Genomic DNA, 27,212 nt, shown 5'->3' with positions numbered 1-27,212 from the left:
TTAAAAATGTAGAGATTTTGACTTGTCATCCTAAAAGTAGTTTGCTTTATTACACTGCCCTCCAGTGGTCAAATGGTATTTTTTCATCTAAAATGTTTTGAAACTTCAATTTCAGTGGAATTATTATTAATTATTTACTCTGTGAGAGAGTGAGATAGATGATAATAAAATATACATTAATGTAATGTGGTCATCCATGCTAAATTTATTGTTTCAGGCATTAACAGCATCTGCCCATTCAGTTTTACATCATGGAATACCACTGCAGGCAGGAACTGCTCAGTTTGGTTGCAATGATGCTTTTCAACAGGCATTGATTATATGCCCCCCACCTATCCAAGGTAGGATTAACTGAAATTGTTTCATTTTCTGAATTTTGAAAAGCAGCAGCTGTTACTGGAGTAGTTAATTGTCTGTATTTTACTATAAACTTTGTCTGAGAAATTTACAAATCTGCTATAAAAAACTCCCCAGACTGAAACTGGAAATGTTTTTAATTAAGTAAATCTATCTGGATAATAATGAAGTCCTATCATTGCATTTTTAGGTGAATTAGCCTCATATTTTAATCCACAGCCCTCTGAATGAAATTGAATGTTAAAACAGGAATTTATTAGCCCCTCCAAAATGTTTTGATAGCTTTCTGCCACTGCCTTGTTGTACTTTTGAAGTGTAATATGTAGTATAGATCAAGCTGAGATATTTTAACTCATGATGTGAGTAAGACTAGCAGAGCATGGTCTCTGTTCAGACTAGATTTGACTAAGACGGTCTCATTGCACACATATCTTATTTGAGAGATACATGCTAAATTTTCTGACCCTTTACATTTATGCCTTCACATTTGGTGGGATAGCAGATGTTAAACCATAAAATATAGTGTAGTTCATAATGTTCATTTTTGTGAAGGTAAATGTTGTTACATATACTCAGCTTTGGTTATGTGACTCTAAGCATACATGATTTAGAGTTCTCTCAAAGCTTTCAGAAGTTACAGAAACCACTATTAAGGCAGCCCAAAGGAAGGTCTGTATACCATATCCTAACATCCAATTGTCAGTTTTTTCTCCTTACAGCAGTTTAGGAGCTCATTCACTCATTTTACCTGTGGGATTCCAGGGCAGATGTTGTCTTCTTAAAACTAGAGATCCTAGCACCAGGCCAAAAGGTATTGCTATGAACTGGAACTGCTATGCTTCTAGCACAAATCTGAAATACTTTCTTGTTTTTAGATATGTCTGCATAGATATAAATAATAATATAATACTGTGCTCTGTAATGTCAGAGAACAAGATTTGATTTCTGTCCCCAATTTAGCATGAACAGTGTACTGGCATCCTTTGGTGGGGGTAGAGTGTTGTTTATGTGGGGGAATCTCCAATGTGCATAGAGCTCTTATGCCTCCCCCATGGCCCTTGGTGCATAAGATGTGTCAGGTGGAGAAGAGGAGTATCTTGAGCATGCTACTCTCTGGCTCATGGTCTCTTGCGGATTGTAGCTAGCTTGAACAATTTGAACAATCTCTAGCTCTAACCTGAGCTGGATAATAGGATCAGGGCGCTAAAACTGGTGGTTGGTTCTCCTCTTTTAGGCTATAATTTGGTAACTGTAGAGGAGAAGGGGGCCATCCTTTGCTAGGTGCTTCCCTAGACTCTGGGAGAGCCAGTTGAGCACCTATCCTGCTGTCTTAGGGGCTCCCACAGCTTGGTAGGGAACCCATCTAGCTCTTCCTTGTAGCAATATGGCCGATTCAAACATTTCAGATTAAAAATGATAATTCACAGAAAATATCTTTAATTCATAATTAAATACAAATCTTAACAGAGTTGCCCTCAGGGCAACCTTGAATCTTGAGAGTCAAACATTGGACACCATTGTACTTAGTAGCCGCCCAAACGAGCGAGACCAAAATATTCAGTGCAGAATGCTTTACTTTTTGGGTAAATAGACTGAAAAATACAAAAATGGTAGGAACAGTCACTCTAAGCCTGATCTGAGCCAGTGACTTAGATGTAAGGATCTGTGTCCAGTTCCCCCTCAGAATGAATTTTTCTTTTACTATGAGAACCTTAAATTCAGGTCTAGAGCACGTAACTGATTCCTTGATTTCTTCTGTATTAGCTTTATGATGGTTCTAAATTTCAGCTTTAGGTAGGAATTTTACCAAAATTCTGATATTCAGCTTTAGCCAAATATTCCAACAATGTTTTAAAAGCCGAATTATGACTGTAGCCCACAGGAGTCTGAGATTCCAAGTCCCAAATGATTCATGTATCTGCATGATATTTTGGCATGTTCAATCCCAGTCTCTTATGGGCTGCTGGAAAAAACAGGTCTTTCAGGCCAGAAAATCCTGCGGCCCTTGCAGGGCTGGCGAAGGAGACTGGCTATCCCAGAAGATTCCTTAGGCTCTCCAGGAATCTATCTTTGGGAGCGTGGAGTAGCAATGAAATTGGGGTAGTGGACCTTGAGGAAACTTCATGCTCTCAAAGGCTTATCTCTGTAAGTGTGAGCAATGGATAGGGGTTTTAGAAAAGTGTGGTAGGATGGGTCCTGGAAGGAAAGCAATAGGAGGAATGCTGGGCGGGGAGGGCAAGAGAGATACAGAAGAAGAGGACAAAAATAACAAAAAGAAAGGGGGAGGGGAAATCAAACCGGACATAAAAAGGAAAATGGATTTTTATAGAGAAAAAATAGAAGTGGGAGATGAAGAGAGACAATCAGTTTCAAGTTTAGTAATTTATTCTTATCTTTACCTAAAACACCATTTACAGTTATCACATGAACACTAAAATTAAGCATTTGATATGCACCTAAGGGCAGCACCATCAATAACATTTATTCCACCTTACCTTTGGAGATATTGGTTAAATTGCACTGTTCTTCAGGAAGGAGATAAGTTGGCAGAACCTTTCCGTATAATAATTTTGTAACATCTGTTTGAGATGGATTTTTTTTTAATTCCTTAAAAGAAATCTTCAGATAATGCCTAATACCCTGTTATTGGAAATGTTTGGTAGCCTATGAAGTGCCAATGTTAGCATACAAGTACTTCCTCTGAGGCAGACTAGAAAATAACTGGAATACCACAGGGATGTGTACCTTTGTACATGTATATAAGAACACAGATTAGGCTTTATTCCCTAAATAAGCACATACACATCATGTAAACAGAGGTTTTATTGTTTGAAGGACTTGTATTAGACAGTATCTGGAATCTGGTAGTAGATATTTATGTGAAGAGACTCTAGTTTTTGCTGTTTGTATTTTTTAAAATCAACCCATCCGCTATAAACTGTGTTGACAAGAACTGTCTTTCTTATCTCAAATCACTGTCAACTATGGAGAAGAGAAGGTGGTTTAGGTGACACTTGGGTGTTGGATTTCAGTTTGGTTGTATTCTTTCATCTTTGTCTTTTCTCTGAAGAGGTTACCCATTGCTGCAATGCACCTATATTGATAGGGCACATGTTCTTGTTGAAAAATGGCCAGGCTTTGAAAGGGAAAATGAAATCATTATGAAAGCTGCAGGTGTTAAGGTGTTCTTTGTAAATTATCCTAAGTCCTGCTTAATTCTTTCTCACCAGCTGGAAGTCATTGAGACCCTGATAGACAGAGGCTGAGGAAAAGCCTTTCTGCTTAAATTCAAAGCCCAAGAAAACTTGCCCTTTTTTAAGATAAAGATAGAGCCAGCAGGTATTACCAACAATGTTGTTCATGGCTGTTGCCTCTATCCTGGGTTGCAGAAATTTCTGAAAGCTTTGAGTACACCAGTCCAAAATGATATAGACTATTTGAGCCAAACATATAACTTTATGCACAGATTATTTCCTTCTGAGTATACTAATTATAGGTAAGTAATTTATTATCCGCTAATGGTACATGGTTTTTTTTTTTTAAATTCATGTTACTATTTTAGTAATACCTAATACATTGGATATTGAAAAGGAGACAGTACAGGAAAAATAGTTGTCTTTGGATTCCATTGCCTGCTCTCAGTTGTGTGCTGAACTGCTGAATTAGAGTCCTGATTTAGGCATAGCTTGAATGGGCGGGAACAAACATATTGGTTTCAAGACCCACATGACAAGCTGAGTTTCTGGTGTGGAGGTGATGGGAGAGAAATGTTAACAATATTTGGTGCTGTTCATCATTCCCTATTTGACTGCTGTGTAGAATATCCTAAGTGCTGAGTCTTGCTGCTCTTGGCAGTTAAGGGGCTGCTGCTCTATTTGGCTGGGTGGAAGAAATTACTCAAAGTTTTTTAAATTCCAAGCCTTTCATCAAACAGTTAAAACTTAGTATAGCAACGTGGCATGCTCAAAGATTTTCGGTGGATTGAAATAAAAGATTAAAAAAATAAACTCTTAATGAATAAATGAATTTATAATCTTAGGCAGTAGTTTCCTGTCATCCATATGTGTATGGCTTAGTAAATGACTATAGTGTGAGTCATGTAAAAGGCAAGACCAGAAGTCAAAATTAGTATATTCTCATTGACAGTAGAACCTGCAGTGAAAGAAAACTGTTCTATTAGAAAACGCTGTTGAAAAAAATAAAAAACTACTACCCCCCTCCCTATTTATATTGTTAGGCCATCTGAAAATTATTGACGGGAGTAAACATTGCACTATTTTTTATCTGTGACCATCTGAGTCAGGTAAAGCCCAGTAGGGATGACAAGCCATTAAGACATTCATAGAACATTAGAGAGGGTGTCTTTCCTGGACTGCTCTTGCTGTAATATTTCAGGTGTGCATCAGCTCACAGTGCCAGGACACACACAAGAGAAGCAGGTTGTGGTTGACTGTTATGGGCTCCCCTGGAAAGATTTTATGGACTGTAGGGAGAATCAAATATTGCCCACAGAAGATCCTAAAACCAGACAGAAGCATGGGTGGCATGTATAAGAGGCTTGAGGAGGCTAACACTCCCCAAAATAAAAAAGGCTGGCCATACAGGGCGCAAATACTGGATGTGGCTCACCTTCACTTTTTTCCTGCCTTAAGGGAAAGCGATGAGGGGAGTGGGAAGTGGAGAGAGCGGTGGGCAGGATCTTGGGGGAAGAGGCAGCGTGAGGGCAGGGCCTTGGGGGAAGGGGTGGGGTGGGGCCTCAGGGTGGAGGGGTAGGGCAGGGGGCGGGGCCACAGTCTGCATGTCGGTGGCCCCACACTTGTAGGGTGCTTCCAGCAATCCTGGAGTAGCCTTCCCAAACTAAACACATATGCCACCTATGGACAGAAGGGGTCACATGTATGTGGTTTCCTTACAGGCATAACTAGAGGAATTGATAAGGACACCTTGTGGAAAGAAAAGATGTCAGCGGGTAGGAAGTGATTGAGTTCCATGGGACTCCTTAGGTACAGGGAAGTTAGCCATTGATCTCCCCCTCCCCCCCCGATGTTGTTTTTGCTTGGCTGCCCTGCAACTGAGGAAATTTGTAATAGACAGTAAAACTCTCAGCATTGTAGAAAACTTTTGGCATGAGTCATTCTGCTGAGGATAAAATATAATTGGTTCTTTCTATAGTTTGTGTTCTCATAGTGATTACACAAATTACGGTAACACACACTTGAACAGATAGGTACTGAAACAAAATCTCCTCTAAGATAAATCACATTGATTAATCCAGTTTGAAAAGTCTAAATCAGTGGTATGACTAAATTATAAGCATAGCAAGAAAAATGAGTAGTTTGATTAAAAATCTCATCAGTTTTTTCATTTTGCTCAAGTTATATCATAATATTTTGTTTAAAGCTTGTATAATTCATTTGTTTTTTCCTTTTCCCATTAGGAATTCCTACAAACCACAGTAAGCCTACTGGTTACTCATTAAGGGTAGATAATACAGTTCCATTGGTGACACAGGCCCCTACCTTACAGCCACTACAGATACAAGCAGGAGTCCTGTCTCAGGTTGGTTCATTTAGAATTGTGTATTTTAAAAATGGCTATTACAAATTTTATATTACTAGGCACTTAAGAAAACTTATATTTGTAAAGATTACATTTGATATATCCTTAAAGTGTCCCATTTCAATCACTGTTTTATATTTATGCTGAGTTTTAAGAAGCTAATATAAATACCGGTCATTTGCCACTTAATGAAATCTACTTTACTTCACAACAGCCATGGTCTAATCGAACTCAGCAAATATTGATTCCTGCTTGGCAACAAATAACACCTGTGGCTCCTTCTACTGCAACTCTAGCCTCTGATCCAGTGGCTGGTCCACAAAGATTTGGAGACTGGGGGTAGGTCCAAAAAATGTTGTACACCTTTTTTTAGGACTTTTGCATAACCAAGAATATGGATTTGAGTTGAAGAGTTTACAGCTAATAACTCCCCTCTTCTCTCCTTAGGAAAGTGATTCCTCATGGCAGCCATTACAATTCAGTGATGCCACAGCCTCTCTTAAATCAAATAACTTTGTCTGCCACTCAGCCAATTAGTGTGGGCATTGCACATGTTGTCTGGCCACAGCCTGCAGCTACCAAGAGAAATAAACTGTGCCAGAACAGGTTGGTAAAATGGTATTATTTTTATTTGGTGTAGATTTTGATATCATTGCTTCACAACCTTTGTACAGTGGATAAGAGGGATATGAATAATGCATGCTCATTAAGGTCATTGACTGTACTCAAACTGTCCTGTTGCCCCTTTTGAAAATAAACACCTAGCTAGCTGCCGTATCAATTTCTCTGAAGTATTTTGGTAAATAGGATGGGAGACATGAAATGGAAATAAACTTTTTTTACCTTTGATCTACTCTCCGCCTGTGATACTAGCAGCTTTGTCTACATACGTGCTTAACTAGACTTTGGGAAGGGTTTAAAAATATATTGAGATAGTCCTAATTGATGTTCCTAAATCTGTGTGCATGAGGACTCATCAGGTTCAAAGAATTAAAAATAAATAGAAGTTATATAATAGCAGTCATAATATGGCTAGACTAGTATTAAGAATAGTCTCTTTTGCTGGCAGCGAGAAACTCTTTAGCTGCTCACTGGAGAAAATGTGCCCCATCACTACATAAGTGGTTTGTATAGGTATGGGATGTTTTAGTAATGGAGAAACCAAGGCTATGAAGAACAATTATGGTAGCGGTTGTACTACTTGACTCCTTTTCTAGTGTTTGCTATGACAAGGTGTCATCCAAAGCCCATTGATGTCAGTGAGAAGCTTTCCAATGAATCAGGACTGAAATATCTGTAGTGTCCAAGCTAGCATTTCTTCATTCCTTCTTTCCTTTATCAGAGAATGGTGCTTTCAGCATATTGTATTCCATTTAATTGGTAAACCCAGCCTCGGACCTTATATTGCAGCATCCAGAACAATCCTATTTGGCTATTTGCAATACTTACCTGGAAAATTTGCCATCATTATTATGGAATTCCACATACGCAATATATTTACCTGAATCTTCACTGCTTTACATTTTACTGTTTATTTTTATTCATGGATGTGTAACGATGATGTTTTAGTCTACTTGCCTTTTTTAAGTTGTGGGGAGAAGAATAGAATTAAGTTTTCAAGTATGTTACAAAGATTCTACTAACTGTCTAATAAGGTGTCTTCTTCACAGGAGTAATCTGTTACAAAATACCAATATCCAAAATTCAGCATTTATATCTCCAAAGATAATTAATGTGAAGGCTGTCAAGAGAGTAAGTTGTATAGAAGCACAGGACAATCATAACTCAGAAGGACAGGAGAGGAACTGTTGCAAAACATCTGTCAGGCAGGACCCTGATTCATCTGTTTCAAACAAACAGCGCCAGGCTATCATCATTGCAGATTCTCCAAGTCCAGCAGTCAGTGTGATCACCATCAGTAGTGATACAGATGAAGACGATACAGGACAAAGACATTCACTAAGAGAGTAAGATTATAAATAAGTCTAGTTTTATTAAACTTATCTATACTAAGAAATGTGTGCAGCGATTACAGCAACATTCTCTAGTTCAGCTACTATGTGTAGTCAGTATTTGATTTTAGACACAATGGCAGTTAATATGCTTCCGACTCTTTGGTAGAAAAGGCAACTCCATGGCAGTATCCTGTTTGGGAACTGAAGGCTACTTGTAAAATTCTGCTTTGCATGGCTATGCAATCAGTGCATTCATAACAGGGACTGACTGTTTAGAATTCTTTTTATAATAGTAGATGAGTTGTTAAAGTTTGAAAATTGACTATTCTTAGGTATAGCATGTTTGATTTTATTTCTTAATATTGGCTTGCACTGTTCATACGTACCCTCCTCTGTAGCATTAAATGTATCTGTGTATGAAATTGGATGTTGAGTATAGGCAATAGAAATTCCATCCTAAAATGATTTTTCTCTAATAAGTTATTAAATAAATTATTCCATATTAAATTACTATGAATCAAAGAAAAGATGTCATTTTTGTTTGAATGCACTTACATTCCTTACGGCTGTGAATTAGGGGCTTTTCCTTAAACATAAGTTTGAGGAAGTCTAATGTCATCTGATTGTTCAGGCTGTGATTCTGAAACTGGTAAACAGGCAAGTAGAAGATAAAAATTTAGGGCCATATCTTCAAAATATGATTGTAGTAGGTGTACAGTTTTTTATGTAAAATTAATTCCTATAATTTTTGCACATTGCTTGTGCACACAAACCATAGATTCAACATATAAAATACTCACTTCCATGTGTAAATTGAGTCCAAATAAGGTTTGTATGTATACCAGCATTTATGTTCAGTGGCGGTAGTTAGGCTTGGCAGTATTTGGGGTTTGGGTTTTTTTTTTTTTTTTTTTTTGCAAGTTTTGACTATATAGATTTTTATCATCCCCCCAGTTTAACTATTTTTACAGTTGCGGGGAGTTAAGGGGGGGTAGGGTTGGGGTTAGTGCAGCACTGACAGTGGGACTGCAAGGAGCTCTCTGCATGGCCAAGGGGCCAAAGACACCCAGGTACAAGATGCATGGAGGCTGCAGTCTTGGCCCGGCAGAGTAGAGACTGCTGCAAGTTGGACAATGAGCCTCTGGCTTTGGGGGAGGCCACCCTGTTACTGACCATTCCTGCCCGGGGATGGCCCCTGCACTCCTGGCTGGTGAGCGAGTGGGGCTGTGACAGTGGAGCTGCAGATTCCCTGCACAGTCGCAGGGCTGGCAACACCAGATTCATGCAGGCACAAGTTCAGGGGAAGTCTGTGGCCCTTGTGAGTCAAAGCAGAGACCTCCAGCAAGGGCCGCGAGGAGAAGGACGAGCCCACGGCCGTGGGGAAGGCCACCCCATTACTGAATGGCTCCTATGCATGGTCAGAGATATGCAGCAGCAGGGTGGCCTCCCCCAGGGCTGGGGGCTTGTCCTCCTGCTCGCAACCCTGGCTGGGGGAGAGGGTCTTTGCTCTGACCCATCAGGTCAACAACCTTCCTTACGCATTCTGCCTGCCAGGATCTGATGTTGCCAGACCCATGGCAGTCCAAGAAGCCCTCTGCAATTCTGCTGTCATGGGCCCACTCGTTCACTCTTGCGACAGCAGGGTTGCAGATGGCTCTGTGCGCTGCCGCAGGGCCAGTGACATCCAATCCTTACCAAAGGATATTTTTTGTTGTTGATTTCAGTGGCAGCTGAAATAGATGTTTACCAACATCTATCCATTTAAATCAAATCCTGCCAAGCCTAGTGATAGTGTACAGCAAATTGAATATGTAGGCATATGTGTGTGTGTTTGTTTATATACACACACATTTGGTTGATGTTTTTCAAGGCAGTCCAGGGTGCCACACAGCTCAAATTAATTCTAATAGAAGATATGTGACTAAATACCCTGGACTGCTTTAAAAATCTTTTTCATGCTTGCATCTACACTTTCCCCACTTATGCCACATTTCATTTTCATTGCATGTTGTGGGGATTATGAAAAGAATTAGCTACTTCTATGGCAGAGATGGTACAGAGGGTTTTTTTTTTATAAATTACCTAGGGCCATAGCCTACAGTTCTTCGTAAAACAAACTCGTGAAGCCAGCAGAAGACTTACTTAAGTAAAGATTGCAAGATTTGGTCTGGGCTATGACCAGTGTTTTTTTTGTTTTTTACTTTGACTGCCTAAGGTTCCTAATTTATATTTAGGCACCAAAATTAAAACGGTGTTGTGTATCTGCAGGAATACCTGAATTGGGATTCATAAATTCTGAACTTTAAATTTTTTCAACTTAAGTGCCTAAATATGGATTCAGGAGCCTTACTTTAGGCTTCAGAGTTTAAAAATTTAGGTCAAAATTTCCAAAGGGACCCCAAAAAACTTTAGATTGTGTATGAGTGGAACAATAAGCAGAAATAAAAATCATTGCTTTTTATCTTTTGGGTGATAGGCTCCATTCCCTTTACAGTGTAATACTAAATAACATATTAAAGATCTGTCTCTATTACTTTAAGGTGAGCTGTGTGTAAAAGAAATGAATGACATGCCAAATGACAGGTAGTATTTATTTTTGTCTTAATTTTTTTCTTTGTTTCAGATGTAAAGGTAGCCTAGATTGTGAAGCCTGCCAGAGCACTATGAATATTGACCGTGTATGTTCGTTAAGCAGCCCTGATAGCACTTTGAGCACCAGCTCCTCTGGCCAGTCTAGTCCATCCCCTTGCAAAAGACCCAACAGGTAAAAAGTTATGTTATTTCCAGTATACAGTGGAAGCCTGCTTTTTTTTAGTGAAACTCCTGACATTTTTAGTTCATTGTATTTTACATCGCCAGATTTCTCTCTCTTTCACAGGCTAACTTATGTTTTGAAAAAATTATATCATTCTAAGAGATGTATATGTATGTTAATGATATATATTATTTATATACTATAGCTAGTTTATTAATTGTTCCTGATAAATTGTGTTCATCTCATTGAATGGCTTCATAGTGTTGAACTGAATGGCAGTAATTCATACAGTGTGTTTAAAAAAAAAAAATACACACAAAAAACTCCATTAGAAGAACATTGATTGCAAAGTCAAGCACTCAAAAGTTGGGAAATGCCAGAATTAAGCAACCTTAATTCAGCCCTTTGTGCACATCCATTATAATACAGTCTTTAATTGATCACATACTGTTTTTTCCATAGTACCTCACTCATGCAGTGCACAGAATGGATGGTGCTCAATTAGTGAGAAGCTATTGAATATTTTGTTTTCTCGTTCAGTGTATGGCCCCATGCCTTCCTTACTTCACTATTTAAACCCTGCGCTGAAGACAAAATTATTAATTTCTTCATGGCCCCTTCTGTGACACTCATCGCTATGGTATCTGAATGTTTCACAAACATTAGTTTATATTCATAACACCCTTATGAGGTAAGGAGATGGTATACAAGGTCAAAAGTTTCCACTGATTTTGGGTGCCTGGATTGATACCTTGGTCCTGACTTTTTCAAAGTACTTAGCGTTATAGAGCACTTTATATGTTCAAAGCACAGTTCTCATTGATTTAGCTGCAGCTGTCAGTGGTGCTCAGCAGTTCTGCAGAATCAGACCCCAGGGTCTCCAGTCAGGTACCCAGAAAACAAGAAACATGCATTTAGTGACCACCTGTGAAAAGTTTAGTTTAAGTGACTTGCCTATCCTTGTGTAGGAATTATGTAGTAGAGGCAGGGATAGAATCGTTTTCCAGGGCAGCATTCAACAGCCTTAACCATGAGACCATTTTTTCTTTGCCTGCAATCCCCTGCCTCATCCCACACCTTATTCCTCTTATATACACCTTCTGACTTCCACAACAAATGATACAGGGGGCCTGCAGACAACAGCCTCATTCGTTGTGATGATGTGCCCTCTCTCCCACTCCACAGTAGCCACAGAGCTGGGGCTGGGAAGGAGGGTCGTCTCTTCCTGGCAGCCACTACCCTGGAGCTGGGAAAGTCACCTCTTTCTCTGGCTGCCGCAGCCCTGCACATCCCAAATTCTCCGCTCCCCCTTCTCACCCCACTGTCCCCTCCCAACTACCCTCTATTCCCCCCAAGGCAACCACCTCACCTTACATGTGCATCTTCTCCAGGGTCCAGGCACCTAATTAGTGGAGTCACACCTGCGCATCTCCACTAATTAGGCGGGTGGCCCTTCATTCTCTCATGTGCGGCCACCCATGCGTGCACCTTAGAGGGAACTATCTGTGGACCACCTGAATGGAGCTTGCGGACCACTGGTGGTCCACAGGCCACAGTTTTGAGAACTCTGTTCTACAGACTATAGTTTGAGAATGGGGCTCTGCTTTTCCTCTTAACCTAAATATTGTCAAAAATAATCTGTCAAACCTATGTGCTTGGCAATACTATATGTAAAATGAGGCTATTCCTGTATAGTGTGACAAAGTTCTTCCTCTATCTTGGTGGTTCCTGCACTTATTGTCGGATTTTCTTGCCTCAGAGATTCACCATGTGGGTTGGGGAACAGCCCAGAGACCTTCCCCTCTGGAAGAACCCACAGTCCAGGTCAATTGGGAGGTTTGGGGGGAACCCAGGCCCACCCTGTACTCCGGGTTCCAGCCCAGGGCCCTGTGGACTGCAGCTGTCTATAGTGCCTACTGTAACAGCTGCATGACAGCTACAACTCCCTGGGCTACTTCCCCATGGCCTCCTCCAAACACCTTCCTTATTCTCACCACAGGACCTTCCTCCTGGTGTCTGATAACGCTTGTGCTCCTCAGTCCTCCAGCAGCACTCTCAGCTTCTTGCACCTCTTGCTCCCAGCTCCTCACACTCCCACCACAAACTGGGGTGAGCTCCTTTTAAAACCCAGGTGCCCTGATTAGCCTGCCTTAATTGATTCTAGCAGCTTCTTCTTAATTGGCTCCAGGTGTTCTAATTAGCCTGCCTGCCTTAACTGGTTCTAGTAGGTTCCTGATTACTCTAGTGCAGCCCCTGCTCTGGTCACTCAGGGAACAGAAAACTACTCATCCAGTGACCAGTATATTTGTCCTCTACCAGACTCCTGTACTCCACTGGTCTGGGTCTGTCACAATATGTAACGTCCTATATCAGTGTTTTTCCTCTCTAGTGGCTGATCCAACAACTAGCTAGGAGTGTTCTCCTGATTCCTCACATATAACACTGCATCTCTTTGGGCTAGATAGACACTTGCACAATCTCCCTAGGCCTGTGGCTTGTTTTTGGAAGCATTATTTTTTCTTCATAAAGTATTTCCTCCTCTGCGTATGGCGTGATAACCATGGGGAGGCTTTTATTCTTTGAATTAGGAAGAAAATGAAGTAATTAGTGTGCATGTGTGTGGTGGGAATACAATTTAAAACTTAAAATAGATTAGGTGGATTTATTAGAGCAAGGTTAATGTGCAACTCACCATAACCCTCGCTAATTTCTTTTAACAAAGTAACTGCGACCTTATCCTTTCCACCCCTGCTTGCAACTTGTCATTTAAGACTGGAAGATGAGTTTAGACTTTTAGCTTCCATCTGAATTCCCAGCTTGTGTGGTTTTAACTTTAGACACTTAACATAACTAAAATGTAAATTTTCTTTCTGCAGTTTTTTATTTTTAAATACTTATTTTGTGTAAATAACGTTGTCATACATTACAAGAATGCTAATGGAAGAACACTCTACTTATAATGCAATATATATATATTTTTTAATAGTATGTCAGATGACGAACAAGAGAGTGGCTGTGATACTGTGGATGGTTCTCCGACCTCAGACTCTTCAGGACATGACAGTCCATTTGTAGAAAGCAGTTTTGTAGACAACACCAATCAAAATACAGAAACCAGAAACTTGGTTAACCCAGAAACCAAACCCGCTGTCTGCGCTGTTGTGGTGCCACCAATAAGAATAGAAAACAGATTAAATTTAGATGAGCAGATGGTGAATACAGGTAAACTAATTTAGTAGTTGTTCTCTTTTATAATAATGAGTAAGTCAGAAATTTGAGCAGTCTATTCAATAGGTATATGCACAAAACATAAGATTTAAGCTACCTCCCTCTTATTTAATCATATATTTTACCTAAATTATTAAATCTTAATCATAAATTAATTTTTAAAATGTTTTCTAAGTTTCTTGGTTTATTACTTTACAACTATTGTCTAGTTGAATAGTTGAAAGCATTGAAGGTTTGCCTTGGTACTAGTATTTGATTTTATTTGCCAGATAACACATGCCAGCCGCTGATAAAAGGCCGATCTGTCCCTGGAAGAATAAACCAGCCTCCTGGTGTGAGTAACCGTCAGCAAAAATTGACATCAGCATTCCATCAGCAACCTATAAATTTCAGTCAGGTATGTGTATTCATTCACAGCTCAAAACTGTTTCACTGTCTTAAGGTTGAGGGCCTGATTTTAAAAAATGCTGGACACCTGCAACACTGAACTAAATGGGAGCTACGGCTCCTCCACATGTTTGAAAAATCAGGCCTCAAGTCAGTAAAAAATATGCCCAACGTCTGTAGTCAAGCTGCTGAAATCCTGAAAAATGGGCTTCTCTAGCCTATTGTGCAAGTCAGAAATATCTTCCACTTTGTCCCTAAATTAGCAGCCATGGTAGTGATTGAACAGATGAGTTTGTAAAGATGATGGAAAAACAGCACTGGAAAAATTGTTACAACCTACATTAAATTTAGAAAAAGCCTGAGACATGATCATATATACTTGACCACTTTCCTCCTTCCAAATGGTAAAATATTTGTACCATGGAGTTAAGTGTGGGGCCATATTTTCAATCTTGTTCCATCTGCTTTGTGCCTCACCTGTGGCACAAAGCAACTGGAAACCCAGCATATCTGTCCAGCTGAGAATTCTGTTAGTTGAGGGGAATCCCAGAATGTGGTAGAGCTGATGCACCCAGTTGTAATTCACTATCTCTTTTGTATGTAGTGAGCATGGCTGAGGAAAAAAAGGGACCTGTTCTTCAAGTGATGGTCCCTATGTGTATTCCACACGTGGTACATGTTTCTTAAAGATGTGAGGTCCTTATCTGTATTCTACACATGGTATACATGTGGCACCGTGCACATGAGTTCAGAGATTTTTAGTACGCAGTGTCCATTGGTCTGCACATGAGCAGTTGATCTCCTCGTGCTCTGAACCGAGGGTAAAGAGTGCTGTTTCTCCAGTTCCTTCTTACTGCGGCATGGCCTGAGTAAGAATCTTCTGTGTCTCTAGCTTCTTCCTCAATTGCGTCATTCTGTAAATATATTATAAATTGTTTTTGGTATTTTAATCTTTTAGACTTAGTATAGCCTTTAGTGAGTTGTTTTTTTATCTCACTCTGGGGAAATTCTCCCAGAAAGCTAGGATTATGCCCATAGTCTTAGGGTTCAAGAATTGTTTTTCCTGCCCCTGCTCGTTTTCTGTGAGTGACGAACACCAGGGCTGCCTCTACTGGCCAGGCAAGGTTCACATCTCAGCCAAATGCAGCATTTGCCACTCCCTCCCTCCCAGAACTCATGAGGGTTGGGAGCTAAGACTTAATAATCGGATGGAGTAGGCCATGAGACCCCAATCAGATGTGGACCGTGGAGATCACCTTGTATGTTGGCCGCCTCCAGCAGGGCAGTCAGAGATCTGTGTCTCCCCGGAGGACACTTTTGCTCTCTACTACATTCACTCATCCCTCCTCTCTGGTTTGCCTTTATTCAGAGACATAGTTACCCCAGATGAGGAAGCTAGTCTGAGGTTGCAGGGCTGCCCTCCTCTCCGACTAGTGAGCCTGATCATTGGTACCCTCGGTTCCGCTGGTAGTCCAATGGATCAGAAGCTCTACAGGAGTCTCTACTTTACCAGACAGAGGATGGCCTGGGACAGAAGCACTAGAAGATTGGGGTTCCATCCTCCAGCCAGATGTGACTTGCTAAGAGACAGAGCAGTGCCATGGGGTCCTCCCCTCCCAGTTGATCCCTTGTCCTGGCACATCTGGGGCCCTTGGGATCCTTACCCTAGGCACCAAGGATCAGTACATGAGTCTTATTTACAATCTCCTGGCCATCCCCAACCAGTCCCCATCAGAGTACTGGGAGGAGGAAGGTGAATGAGATCTAATGATTCTGGGAGCAATTTCATTGTCTTCCCCAGATGAGGCAGTTATCCCATCCTTGCCATCTCTGCCTGGCTATTTCATGCAATAGCAGGAATTCCTGCAGAGAGTGGGGTCTGAGCTGCAGATACATCTTGAAGAAGTTCAGGAGCCCCAATGTAGATTACTGGAGATTTTGCAGCCCTTGGACCCCCGTTGAGTGGCCCTCCTGATCAACAGACCATCATGGATGCAGTGAAAAGGCTGTGGCCTGCTCCTGCTTCTTGTGCTACCACCCCAAAGAGGGCTGAGAATCACTTCTTTGTTTCACCTAAGGCACGAGAGTTTCTATTCTCACTCCCACTGCCTAACTCCTTGGTGGTACAAGTGGCTACCGAGAGATCCAGGCTGCAATTGCTAAAAACTACTTCCTCAGACAAGAATGGCAAATGGCTCGATCTCCTGGGAAGAAAGGTCTTCACCTCCACCTCTCTTTAATTCAGGATTTCAAATTACCGGGTTGTTCTAGCTAAACATAATTTCACCAATTATACAAAGCTTTTAGATTTTAAAGACAAGCTTCCTCAGGAAAACAGAGCCCACTCCAGTCCTTAATTGAACAGGGCAAATTGGTGACCAAGATTTCCCTCCAAGCTGCACTAGATGCTGCAGATACTGCGTCCAGAGGGATGGTTACGGCCCTCGTTGAAAGATTCCTGGTTACAATGCTCAGATTTTCCTAGGGAGGTGCAGAATATGCCATTCAGGATCTGCCCTTCAATACAGTTAATCTGTTCCATGAGACAGATGAGTCTCTCCACTCCCTCAAAAACTCAAGGACAACTCTTCGTTCACTGGGCATCTATACCACTGTCTGTAAGAGAAAGTATCTTAGGCAGGGATACAGAGCAAGACCATCTTCTCAACCTTTTTGCTATCAATGCCGCCAGGATTCAGCAAATAAATGATACAGGATCCACAGTCCTAGACACACATTTCCTGCAACATCCACTGCCACACCTCACTCTAACCCTCAACTAAGGAATTTGTTTTGACGGATCTGGTGAGACCCACGTCCCTTTATTGATGCCACATCATCCCACCCCCACTCAGTTTTTTGGAGGCCGCCTTACCCAATTTGCCTGCAGCTGGAGGGCTCTAATAGTCAAAAAATGGGTACTGGAAATTATTCATTGCAGCTATGTGACTGAGTATGTCAACTCCTACCCACAAACCTCCTTCCAAGTTCCTTTTGAGGGATCAATCTCATGAGGAAATTCTCCGTAAGAAGTGGACTCCTTTCTCCATCGGAGAGCTATAGAAAAAGTTCCACCTCAACATCAGGGGAAAGGATTGTACTCTCCATACTTTTTAGTTCCAAAAAGAACAGGAGATGGAGACCCGTTCTCAACATACACCAACTAACTATATTTGCCCCAAAATTAAAATTCTGCATGGTCATATTGGCGTCAATAATTCCATCTCTGGAAGAGGTTTCATGGATCGCAGATCTCGACATGAAAGACTCGTATATTCACACAGATATTCACCCATCCCACAGGAGGTTCCTCAGGTTCCTCTTCGGTCAAGATCATTGCCAGTTCAGGGTCCTTCCATTTGGGCCACAGCACCCAGGGTCTTCACAAGCTTTTTCAGTGGTGATAGCTTGGATGAGAAGAAATGGGTTCATCGTCTTTCCATACCTCGACATCTGACTCCAACAGGCAGGTCATATGAGGAAGTCCCATTGGTTGCTTCACCGACTTCCTTTTCTAGGCATGTGTGTCAACCACGAGAAGTCCACATTAACCCCCACAAGGTCCATACATTTCATAGGAGCGACCTTGGACTTGACCACAGCAAGAGCCTATCTATCTATTGAGAGATTGCATACCATGGGCACTCTTATAAACCAGGTCACCTTCAGGCCACGGACTTCAGTCAAAACTTGCCTGTTCCCTCCTCAGACACATGCTGCCATCTATCTCCATTGTCTGCAAAGCTGGCTTCTGTCCATTTACTCACCAGAGAAGGGCAATATCTGTGTCAAAATGACTGTTGTGTCCAAGTTACCGGACACTCTCATCTGGTGGAGAAAGTATGGATGGGGATCCCTTTCCTCACACTGACACTCAATGCAATCATCATTATTGATACTGCACTTTTAGGCTGGGGAACTCATATGGATGATCATACTGCACTTCGGGAGTCCAGGATTCATATCAATTTACTAGAATTGAGAGCAGTCTGTCAGGACTGCAATGTCTTCCTCCCACTCATCCAATCCTGGCATATCCAAATAATGTTGGACAATATGACAGCTGTCTTCTGAATAAACAAGCAGGCGGGAATGATATTCCTCCCTCTGTGTGTACATCCAGTGAACCTCTGGAACTGATGCAGCAGCCATCACATAACCCTTTCAGCAGCATGTTTACCAGGTGAGCAGAACTCCCTATCAGACAGTCTCAGCAGGCATTCTTCTGCAGACCATGAATGGGAGATTCACAATTTGGTCCTGAACAAGGTCTTCATACAGTGGGGAATGCCATCATGGGACCTCTTTGCTTTACAGGTGAACAGGAAATTTCCCCTGTATTGCTTTACAGGAGCATTAAGCACGGGCTCAAAGGCAGACACCCTTCTGTTACCGTGGAGGGTTCACCTCAGATTTGCCTTCCCTCCTATCCCATTAAAATCACAGGTGCTATGGAAAATTCATCATGACAGTGCTTGAGTCATCCTTATTGCTCCCAACTGACTAAGACAGTTCTGATCCATGGATCTTCTGAAGCTCTCAGCTCATCTGCCCATAATCATCTCCCCATTTCCAGACCTGCTAACGCAACACAAAGGCACCTGCAGGCACCACAACCCGGAACCGCTGTAACTCAAGGCCTGGTATTTGGATGGGCATCGGATGTACAGCATTCATGTTCCAGAAGGGTACAATCCATTCTCAATCAAAGCAGGAAAGATTTTAGCAGAAGATGTTATTCAGCTAAATGGAAGCATTTCTCTTCTTGGGCTTAACAATGCCAATCTCCAGAATCTGTTGGGATCACTGCTATTCTTGAGTATCTACTTACCCATAAGACACTGGGTATCTGTTTTAGTTCCCTTTGGATTTATTTGGCAGCAATCAGTGCTTTTCATTCTGCTGTTGACAGCCATACTATCTTCACTCATCCTGCAACAACTAAATTTTTGCAGGGGCTTCTTCAATCCTTCCCATCATTGGTGAAGCTCACACTCCAGTGGGACCTCAACTTCATTCTTTCATCTCTCACCAGACCTAACTTTGAACCTTTAGCCTCAGGTTTTATGTCCCATCTCTCAATGAAAGTTCCCTTCCTAGTTGCCCTAATATCAGCCAGAAGAATCAGCAAGCTGGGAGCACACATGGCAGACCCACCATATACTACCCTCCATAAAGAAAGGGTCTCACTGTGCCACCACCCGAAATTCATCCCTAAAGTAAATTCAGAGTTTCACATGAGTCAAACCATCCATTTACAATTGTTTTTTTTTTCCAAACCACAAGCTTCTGATGAATAGAGGAATATATGTTCTTTGGGTGTCTAAAGGGTACTGGCCTTTTATCTACAAAGAACAAAAGCTATTAAAAGACACCTAAACTATTTGTTTCTATAGCAGAGAGATCAAGGTGTCAAGCTATACCTCTGCCGAAACTTTCTAAATGGATCTCTGGCTTCATTATTCTTGGCTACCAACTAGCCCGCATTTCTTCCCCGGAGCGGATGAGGGTTCACTCCACCAAAGTGCAGACAACTTCTGCTGCATCTCTGAGAAACTTACCATGTTGGAGATATGTAGAGCAGCTGGAGCTCCTTGCACACCTTCACCAAGAGTTCATGCTTTGGTTCAGTCTTCTCCTGCAGATACAGCTGTAGGGACAGCAGTGTTAAATTCCGCTATCACTTCTGCGTCCTCGTTCCCATCTCCATTTTGACTACTGCTTGCTAATCTCCCACCTGTGGACTACACGTAGGAACCATCACTCCAAGAAGAAATGGAGCTTAGTTATCTGTAACTGGAAGTTCTTTGAGACATGTGGTCCCTAGCTATATTCCATTGTCTGCCCTCCATCCTCTCTGCTGCAGATTATATGTGGATTTTTGATGAGTAGGAACTGGAGAGGCATCAGTCTGCATGACCCCTTATGCCCTCAGTTCAAAGCAGAACAAACTATACATGTGTGGACCAACAGACACTGCTTACTAAAAATCTCTGGACTAATGCGCATGGTGCACATGCACCACGTGGAATACAGCTAGGGACCACACATCTCAAAGAACCTCCAGTTACAGGTAACTAATCTCCATTTCTCCAGCAATTCTTCAGCAGCCAGAAATGTTTTGTGTGGCCCTGGGTAAGTGGGTGTAATTTACAGCATCCTTGAGGTTGGCCCAAGGATCAAGAGCTACAAAGCCAATTTACTACTTCCTTAATGCTACACCAAGTATCTGTCTGCTGCAGCCCAGGATCTAGCCCATAGATAATATAGAAAACTACATTTACTAAATTTAAGTTATTTTAATTATTTTACTTTGGGCATAAGAACACAAGAACATCCATACTGGTCAGACCAATTGTCCATCTAGCCCAGTAGCCTGTTTTCTGACTGTGGCCAATGCCAGGTGGTTCAGAGGGAATGGACAGAACAGGTAATCATCAAGAGATCCATTCCCTGTCGCCCATTCCCAGCTTCTGGGCAGTAGCTACATTAGCAAAACTCTTTTTTAAATAACATCTAGGTATTTGGAGGGGCAGTGCATTTAAAAACAAAACCCTGCTTATCTGTTTATAGTAAATATTAAAACAAAATATTAAAGTCTGCCATATACAGATAGGAGGCTTATTAATTATTAGTTAGAATAATTCAGATTGGAAAGGATCTCCGCATTATCTAGTACATCCCCCTGCCTCATCATGGAAGGATTGATTTTAATTAATCCTAAACTAGCCCTAAAATGATCATCTTATTCTAACTTTGACCATTGCAAAGACTGCAAATTCCTCAACCTTTAGACAAATACCGTTCCACTGCAGAGCTTTACTATGATGATTAATTTCTAATTTACTGATTAATATATGAATAATTAATCTGAATTTTCCCTGCTGTAGTTGAAGCCCACTACTACTTGTTCTATCCTTCTTATTTAATGAGACTAATAGTCTCTCTCTAATATTGTAAACAGTTAGCACATCTTCTATAAAAGTGGTTCTCAAAGCTGGTCCGCCGCTTGTTCAGGGAAAGCCCCTGGTGGGCCGGTCCAGTTTGTTTACCTGCCGTGTCCCCAGGTTTGGCCGATCATGGCTCCCACTGGCCGCGGTTCGCCGCTCCAGGCCAATGGGGGCTGTGGGAAGGGCAGCCAGCAAATCCCTTGCCCGCGCCGCTTCCCACAGCCCCCATTGGCCTGGAGCGGTGAATCATGGCCAGTGGGAGCCGCAATCGGCTGAACCTGCGGACGCGGCAGGTAAACAAACTGGCCCGGCCCGCCAGGGGCTTTCCCTGAACAAGCGGCGGACCAGCTTTGAGAACCACTATTCTATGGATCATTAGTCTAGACCTAGTTGTGTGTGTGTCAGATATTTTTCAAACCATTCCTCATTTTTTTTCCTGCTCCCCTCTAAATTTTCTCTCCTGTTTCTACTGGTTGTGCCTTTATTGTGGTGCCCATAGTAAGAACATAAGAATGGCCATACTGGGTCAGACCAAAGGTCCATCCAGCCCAGTATCCTGTCTACCGACAGTGGCCAATGCCAGGTGCCCCAGAGGGAGTGAACCTAACAGGTAATGATCAAGTGATCTCTCTCCTGCCATCCATCTCCTTATCCATCCTGGCTAATAGCCATTAACGGACTTAACCTCCATGAATTTATCTAGTTCTCTTTTAAACCCTATTATAGTCCTAGCCTTCATAACCTCCTCAGGCAAGGAGTTCCATAGGTTGACTGTGCGCTGTGTGAAGAAGAATTTCCTTTTATTTGTTTTAAACCTGCTGCCCATTAATTTCATTTGGTGGCCCCTAGTTCTTATATTATGGGAACAAGTAAATAACTTTTCCTTATTCATGTTCTCCACACCACTTATGATTTTATGTACCTCTATCATATCCCCCCTTAGTCTACTCTTTTCCCAGATGAAAAGTCCTAGTCTTTTTAATCTCTCCTCATATGGTTCCAAACCCCTAATCATTTTAGTTGCCCTTCTCTGAACCTTTTCTAATGCCTGTATATCTTTTTTGAGATGAGGAGACCACATCTGAATGCAGTATTAAAGATGTGGGTGAACCATGGATTTATATAAGGGCAATAAGATATTTTCCATCTTCTTCTCTATCCCCTTTTTAATGATTCCTAACATCCTGTTTGCTTTTTTGACTGCCGCTGCACACTGCGTGTACGTCTTCGTGAGTAGTGAGTGCAGTTTGCCAGGTGTGAAAGCCACAACTGAGCAGAGTGGAATAATCACCTTGCTTGTGTGATATATGGTACTTGTGTTTAAAACAGAATACCATTTTGTCCTTGTCTTGCAAGAGGACTGCATTGAGTTATAACCTTCAAATTTCCTGTTTGTGGTACTATTTCAATAGCTAGTATTTTCTACTTTCTGTATTTGTTCATTTGATTATTTCTTTATAGAATTTAAGTTTATTAATTTTAAACATTTCTCCAGTTTGAGTTCATACTCTATCTGTACTTCAAAATTAACATATAGCAATTTCTCTGTGTGGACAGATTCAGCACTTTGGATCTGGGCCTCAGGAGTGGAATGGAAACTACAGTCATCGAAGACAGCAGACATACATTCCAGCTGGTGTTGCCAGTCATCCGTTCTCCCTTCCACATGGAAGTCCAAATCACAGTACGGTGCATGCACATTTAGCTGGAAGTACACACCTTGGAGGACAGCCTGCTATTCTTCCATATCCATCATCTGCACCCCTTAGTACTGCTGCACCTGTAGCCCACCTCCTAGCCTCCTCATGTACCTCAAGACCTATATTGCAGCATCCAACCTACAATATAGCTCATCCCAATGGCATAGTTCACCAAGTCCCAGTGGGCATAAATCCCCGTCTTTTACCTTCCCCAACCATTCATCAGACTCAGTACAAACCTATTTTTCCACCACATTCTTACATTGCAGCATCACCTGCTTACACAGGATTTCCACTGAGTCCAACAAAACTCAGCCAGTATCCATTTATGTGAGAACTCGAGTACAGTATGTAGAGGAAGCTCAATGATAAACGCTTGATTTAAGAAGAAACATGGTATTTAATAAAAATTAGCCATGGCACAACAAGAGAATTATTTTTTGAATCATGTAGACTTGGGTGCAATTTAAACAACCTTGAGCTTTAAATAACAAAACAAAACTCACTTTTAATGTGTTTTGCACATTTGGTATAACTTGTATCTTTGGTCATATTATCTTCTTATATAGTAACTCCAGACAGGTGACTTACTGGAGCAGAATTCCAGTTTTGCTCCTTCTATTTTTTATAAAATTGCCTTCTAACTAGTGCAAGACACGTCTACATTTGGGAAGCCATTCAGTGTACAGATTTAGAGCAACAGATGCACATATGTCAGCAGTACAGTGTACAAGTAAAATGTTTGTATTGTGTATCTTGGTGTTTAAATGTTGAGTCACTTATCTAAAAAGTTGAGTTGTTCTTCACATTGCATGTGTCTTTTGCATGGGCAAAGAAGAGTTGCCTAGACATTGCTCTTAAATGTTGTTGTCCTAATAATCTCAGCTGCATTGTAAACCGTTCCCACACATAGTGCCTTAAATATTTGAGGTTGTTAATGTTATTACTTATATATACATGTTGAGGACTGCAGCACTTAAAATTCAGATCTTCTGATTTTTTGATAGAGTAATGCTCATTTGGGGTTTTGTGTGGTATGATTTTAGTATTGGGTGTTTTTCCTTGTCAAGGAGGCAGCATGTTTTGCTGTAGCTGAATTCTGCTGTCTGATTTTTTCAGAATGATCTAGCTTCAAGAGAAGAATTTAGTAGTGCTTAAGAAAAGTCAATTCAGTAGCTTTTAGTGATAAACACAAAACAGTATTTTATACTGTTAAATGGAACTGCAATACAATCTAAGTAGTATATTTTCAAAGTGTTTGTCTAATTGGATTTAATAACATGTTTAGAGGTGCAGTAGGCATGACTTTGACTAGATTATGAAAGAAAAAGCAAAATGCTCATTGATTCACGATGTGATTTCATCTTAGCTTGAGCAAACCATGCAGTATTTAATAAGTAGTAGCAGAATATTTACTATTGAAGCTTGAAAAGATGTGAGTTCTTTGTGTGCAATTTTTCATTTATGCATGGGAGAGATTTTAGCCTTTTTCATTATAGTATTTGTTTTAGCTTGTTGGGGTGTTTGCTTATTTAATACATTCCGTCAGGGACGTAAATTACATGCTTTTTGCATTTTTTTCCTAGAAAGTTTTGTCTTTTTTGTTTTTTGTTTTTGTTCAAATGAAGTTGCTTTTGCAGCACCAAAGACTTAATCATCCATTTCCTATAAAAGGTAGCTACTTTTTTCATAGACCTCAAGTATACTGTAGTGTAGAGATGGGATTTAAAGAAGGTATTAAACAGGCTGTGTGTTAGCTTATGGGTAAGTAATAAATTGTATCATTATCTTGAATGTATCATAGATAAGCTGCTATATCATGATTGCCACTTCAGATAGCTGTGAAATTAGTTGATTAACTAGTTCTTTCTTAGCCTTCTAATTTCTGTATAAGTCTAATTACATGAAATAGAAGTGGGGGTTTTGATTTTTATTTTGCTTTTATGTTTGGAGTGTCGTAACTACTATATTGTAAATGATGGAAGTTTAATTGAATATGTTATTTTGGGGTGTTATTTGCATCAGTATTTTATCTCCATTAACTTTGGGCTCATCACTGCATATAAGTGGATGTATGTATGTATGTATGTAACTTAATTTTTTATGTTTTCATATTGCATTATGTAGACACTTAAGAAGCTGTATCTTGCAGGCTTGACTTAACTTTTTTTTAAACAAAAATATTCTGGAATACAATATTTGCAGCATTGACTGGAATAAGAGTGCAAAGTATTTGTGTTTAACTCTGTCAATAAGCTAATAACTGGTAGATTTTTTTTCTTTACTCCATTACTACAAGCAGTGTTTTATTTAATGAATGTCCAGATGAAATAACTGTGCCTATATTTGATGTTATTTTTTAAAAAACAAAAACTGAAATACAACAGTGTTATATCATAAACCAATACCAGCAGTACATTTTTAATCACACTGCAAAAGAAACCTAACTTTTCCCACAAGATTCAGTGTTTTTAGTAATCAACTCTATGCATTTTGTACAAATATAAATGTATATCTAAAGTATACATTAGAAACTAAGAGTAGCCTGATTAATTTGAAATCTTATCAGCACATATATAAAGCCTAAATATATGGAGTCAAGAAAATACTCAAGTAAATTCGTCATACACCTTGATACTTCAAACTTGTACTATCTGTTCTAGCAGATTCCTATCCTCTGTTAACACCTTAGTGTTGGGAATTGAGTTCTCTTGGTGTTATTTCCATTGCAGGCAGTGGACACACCAAGAACCACCAGCACAAAACGATTAATTGACTTTTGTATTATGATGATAAAAATTACTGTGTTCTCTTTATTTGGAGCCATGGGAATCTCCATTGCTTTAATGTATTTACTGTGCTTTCTTTTTACTGTACTTAGGATGTAAAGCTAATATGCTTGTTAAATTGACACATTTACCTGTATGGCACAATATAATCCTATAAATTCACAAGAAAAATGTACTGTAAATGTGCCCCAAATTAAGCCTGCTGCTCTTTATATATTGTAACAATAGAAATGTGTTTGAATTTCAAAGAACTAAATATTTGGGATTCTGCCACAACCTAAATTCTGAATAATGAAATGATTGTGAGGTACTGATCCTGCAATGAGCTCCTGCACCCTTGTGGAGTCCAATTGACTTCAATGGGATTTTGTGCAGGAGCCAAAGGTCCATATGTATAGAACTGCTTTCAGGATTGGTGCCTAAATCTGTGGAAACAGTCATCCCTCATCAGTGAAGCATATACACCTCAGATTGTTTTAATGCCTTTTTTAAATAAAACACTGCATGACTACAGAATTGCATATTTGCATACTATTTTAATTTGTGAATTATTTTATATGAATTTCTTGTATTGAGTTTTTAACTTTAATTCAGGGTGTTTTTATTAATCAGCTATGCTACTGTATTAACTAATTCTTTTGGTTTAAATTTTTAAATTTTCTGCATTTCTAATTTTAACTTGGTTTGTGTTAAGTAAAAGTTAAATCACACTGCAAGCGGTAGGAAGATTGTTTTAGAACTACCCAAGGATATAGACTTGATTATTAAGTTTGAATTGTTACTGTTTAACAATTTGTAGACTTGTGGCTTTTTTTTTTCTTTTTCTTTTTTTTTCTTTTTTTTTTGCTTTTGGTTTCTATGCTACACTAGTTTGCCATGTAGCAATTGCACTGTGCAATATTACAATACGAGGACTGGGAAAAAATTTTATGGATGTAATGTCTCTTACAGTTTGCGATAGTATTTCTCTCTAGTTCTCAGTGATTTAAATGTGACCAAGCCTTCTGTACTTTGTCACAAAAAGCGGGTTTTCCAGGTGACTATTTTGGTGAGTGTCAAAATAAGAATTTATGGTGTATTACTGTTGAGATTCACTTTGGATTAAAATATATATTGCAGCAAAGAAGTTGTTGGCAGCTTTTATTTTTCACGACATCAGTTCAAGGCCAGATTAAGGCACTATAAAACCAGTGTGTAGGGCTCCAGCTCTTAGATTCTGATATATTCACAAAGCTTTGCTTTATTTAAAAATAGTATGTTTCTGACTCTCGTGGTTCTCAGGGGAAAGTCTGAAAATGTGAACCAAATGTAACCAATGCCTGAATCTGCAGACAGCCAGAGACTTTAGCTATGAGAGATGTGGGCACTTCCATGCATCTCCAGAGAGTATTAACTTCAAGATCCATTGTTTTGGGGGTAGCCCACCATTACCACCCCAACAGAGATTTCGGTCTGTGGCAGCAGAAGAGTGCATTGAGCCTGGCCCTCCTACTCAAGCAGATATACTCCACCTACTGGGGTAAGTACTAAGT

At 40.4% G+C, this 27,212-nt stretch overlaps 1 protein-coding gene across 16 annotated transcripts in view; it reads left to right on the top strand.

Annotated features, from left to right (window-relative positions):
* Positions 1 to 26,803, top strand: part of HIPK3 (homeodomain interacting protein kinase 3) — a 145,298-nt gene extending 118,495 nt beyond the window's left edge. For 6 of the 16 annotated variants that reach the window (XM_065592249.1, XM_065592247.1, XM_065592251.1 and 3 more), the window contains 10 exons: positions 218 to 341; positions 1,061 to 1,168; positions 5,795 to 5,916; positions 6,131 to 6,255; positions 6,364 to 6,522; positions 7,572 to 7,883; positions 10,495 to 10,635; positions 13,613 to 13,848; positions 14,124 to 14,251; positions 22,749 to 26,803. In XM_065592249.1, the coding sequence (XP_065448321.1) occupies positions 218 to 341; positions 1,061 to 1,168; positions 5,795 to 5,916; positions 6,131 to 6,255; positions 6,364 to 6,522; positions 7,572 to 7,883; positions 10,495 to 10,635; positions 13,613 to 13,848; positions 14,124 to 14,251; positions 22,749 to 23,225 (1,932 nt within the window). In that variant the 3' untranslated portion in view covers positions 23,226 to 26,803. The remainder of the gene's footprint in view (positions 1 to 217; positions 342 to 1,060; positions 1,169 to 5,794; positions 5,917 to 6,130; positions 6,256 to 6,363; positions 6,523 to 7,571; positions 7,884 to 10,494; positions 10,636 to 13,612; positions 13,849 to 14,123; positions 14,252 to 22,748) is intronic. The other 10 variants (XM_005291529.5, XM_005291528.5, XM_042857268.2 and 7 more) reach the window with 3 other exon arrangements.
* Positions 26,804 to 27,212: the final 409 nt, after the last annotated feature.

This window comes from Chrysemys picta, chromosome 4 (assembly GCF_011386835.1).
Source record: "Chrysemys picta bellii isolate R12L10 chromosome 4, ASM1138683v2, whole genome shotgun sequence".
Taxonomy (NCBI): domain Eukaryota; kingdom Metazoa; phylum Chordata; order Testudines; family Emydidae; genus Chrysemys; species Chrysemys picta.
The sequence above is the reverse complement of the archived record's forward strand: the minus strand, read 5'-3'. Positions and strand labels throughout refer to the sequence as shown.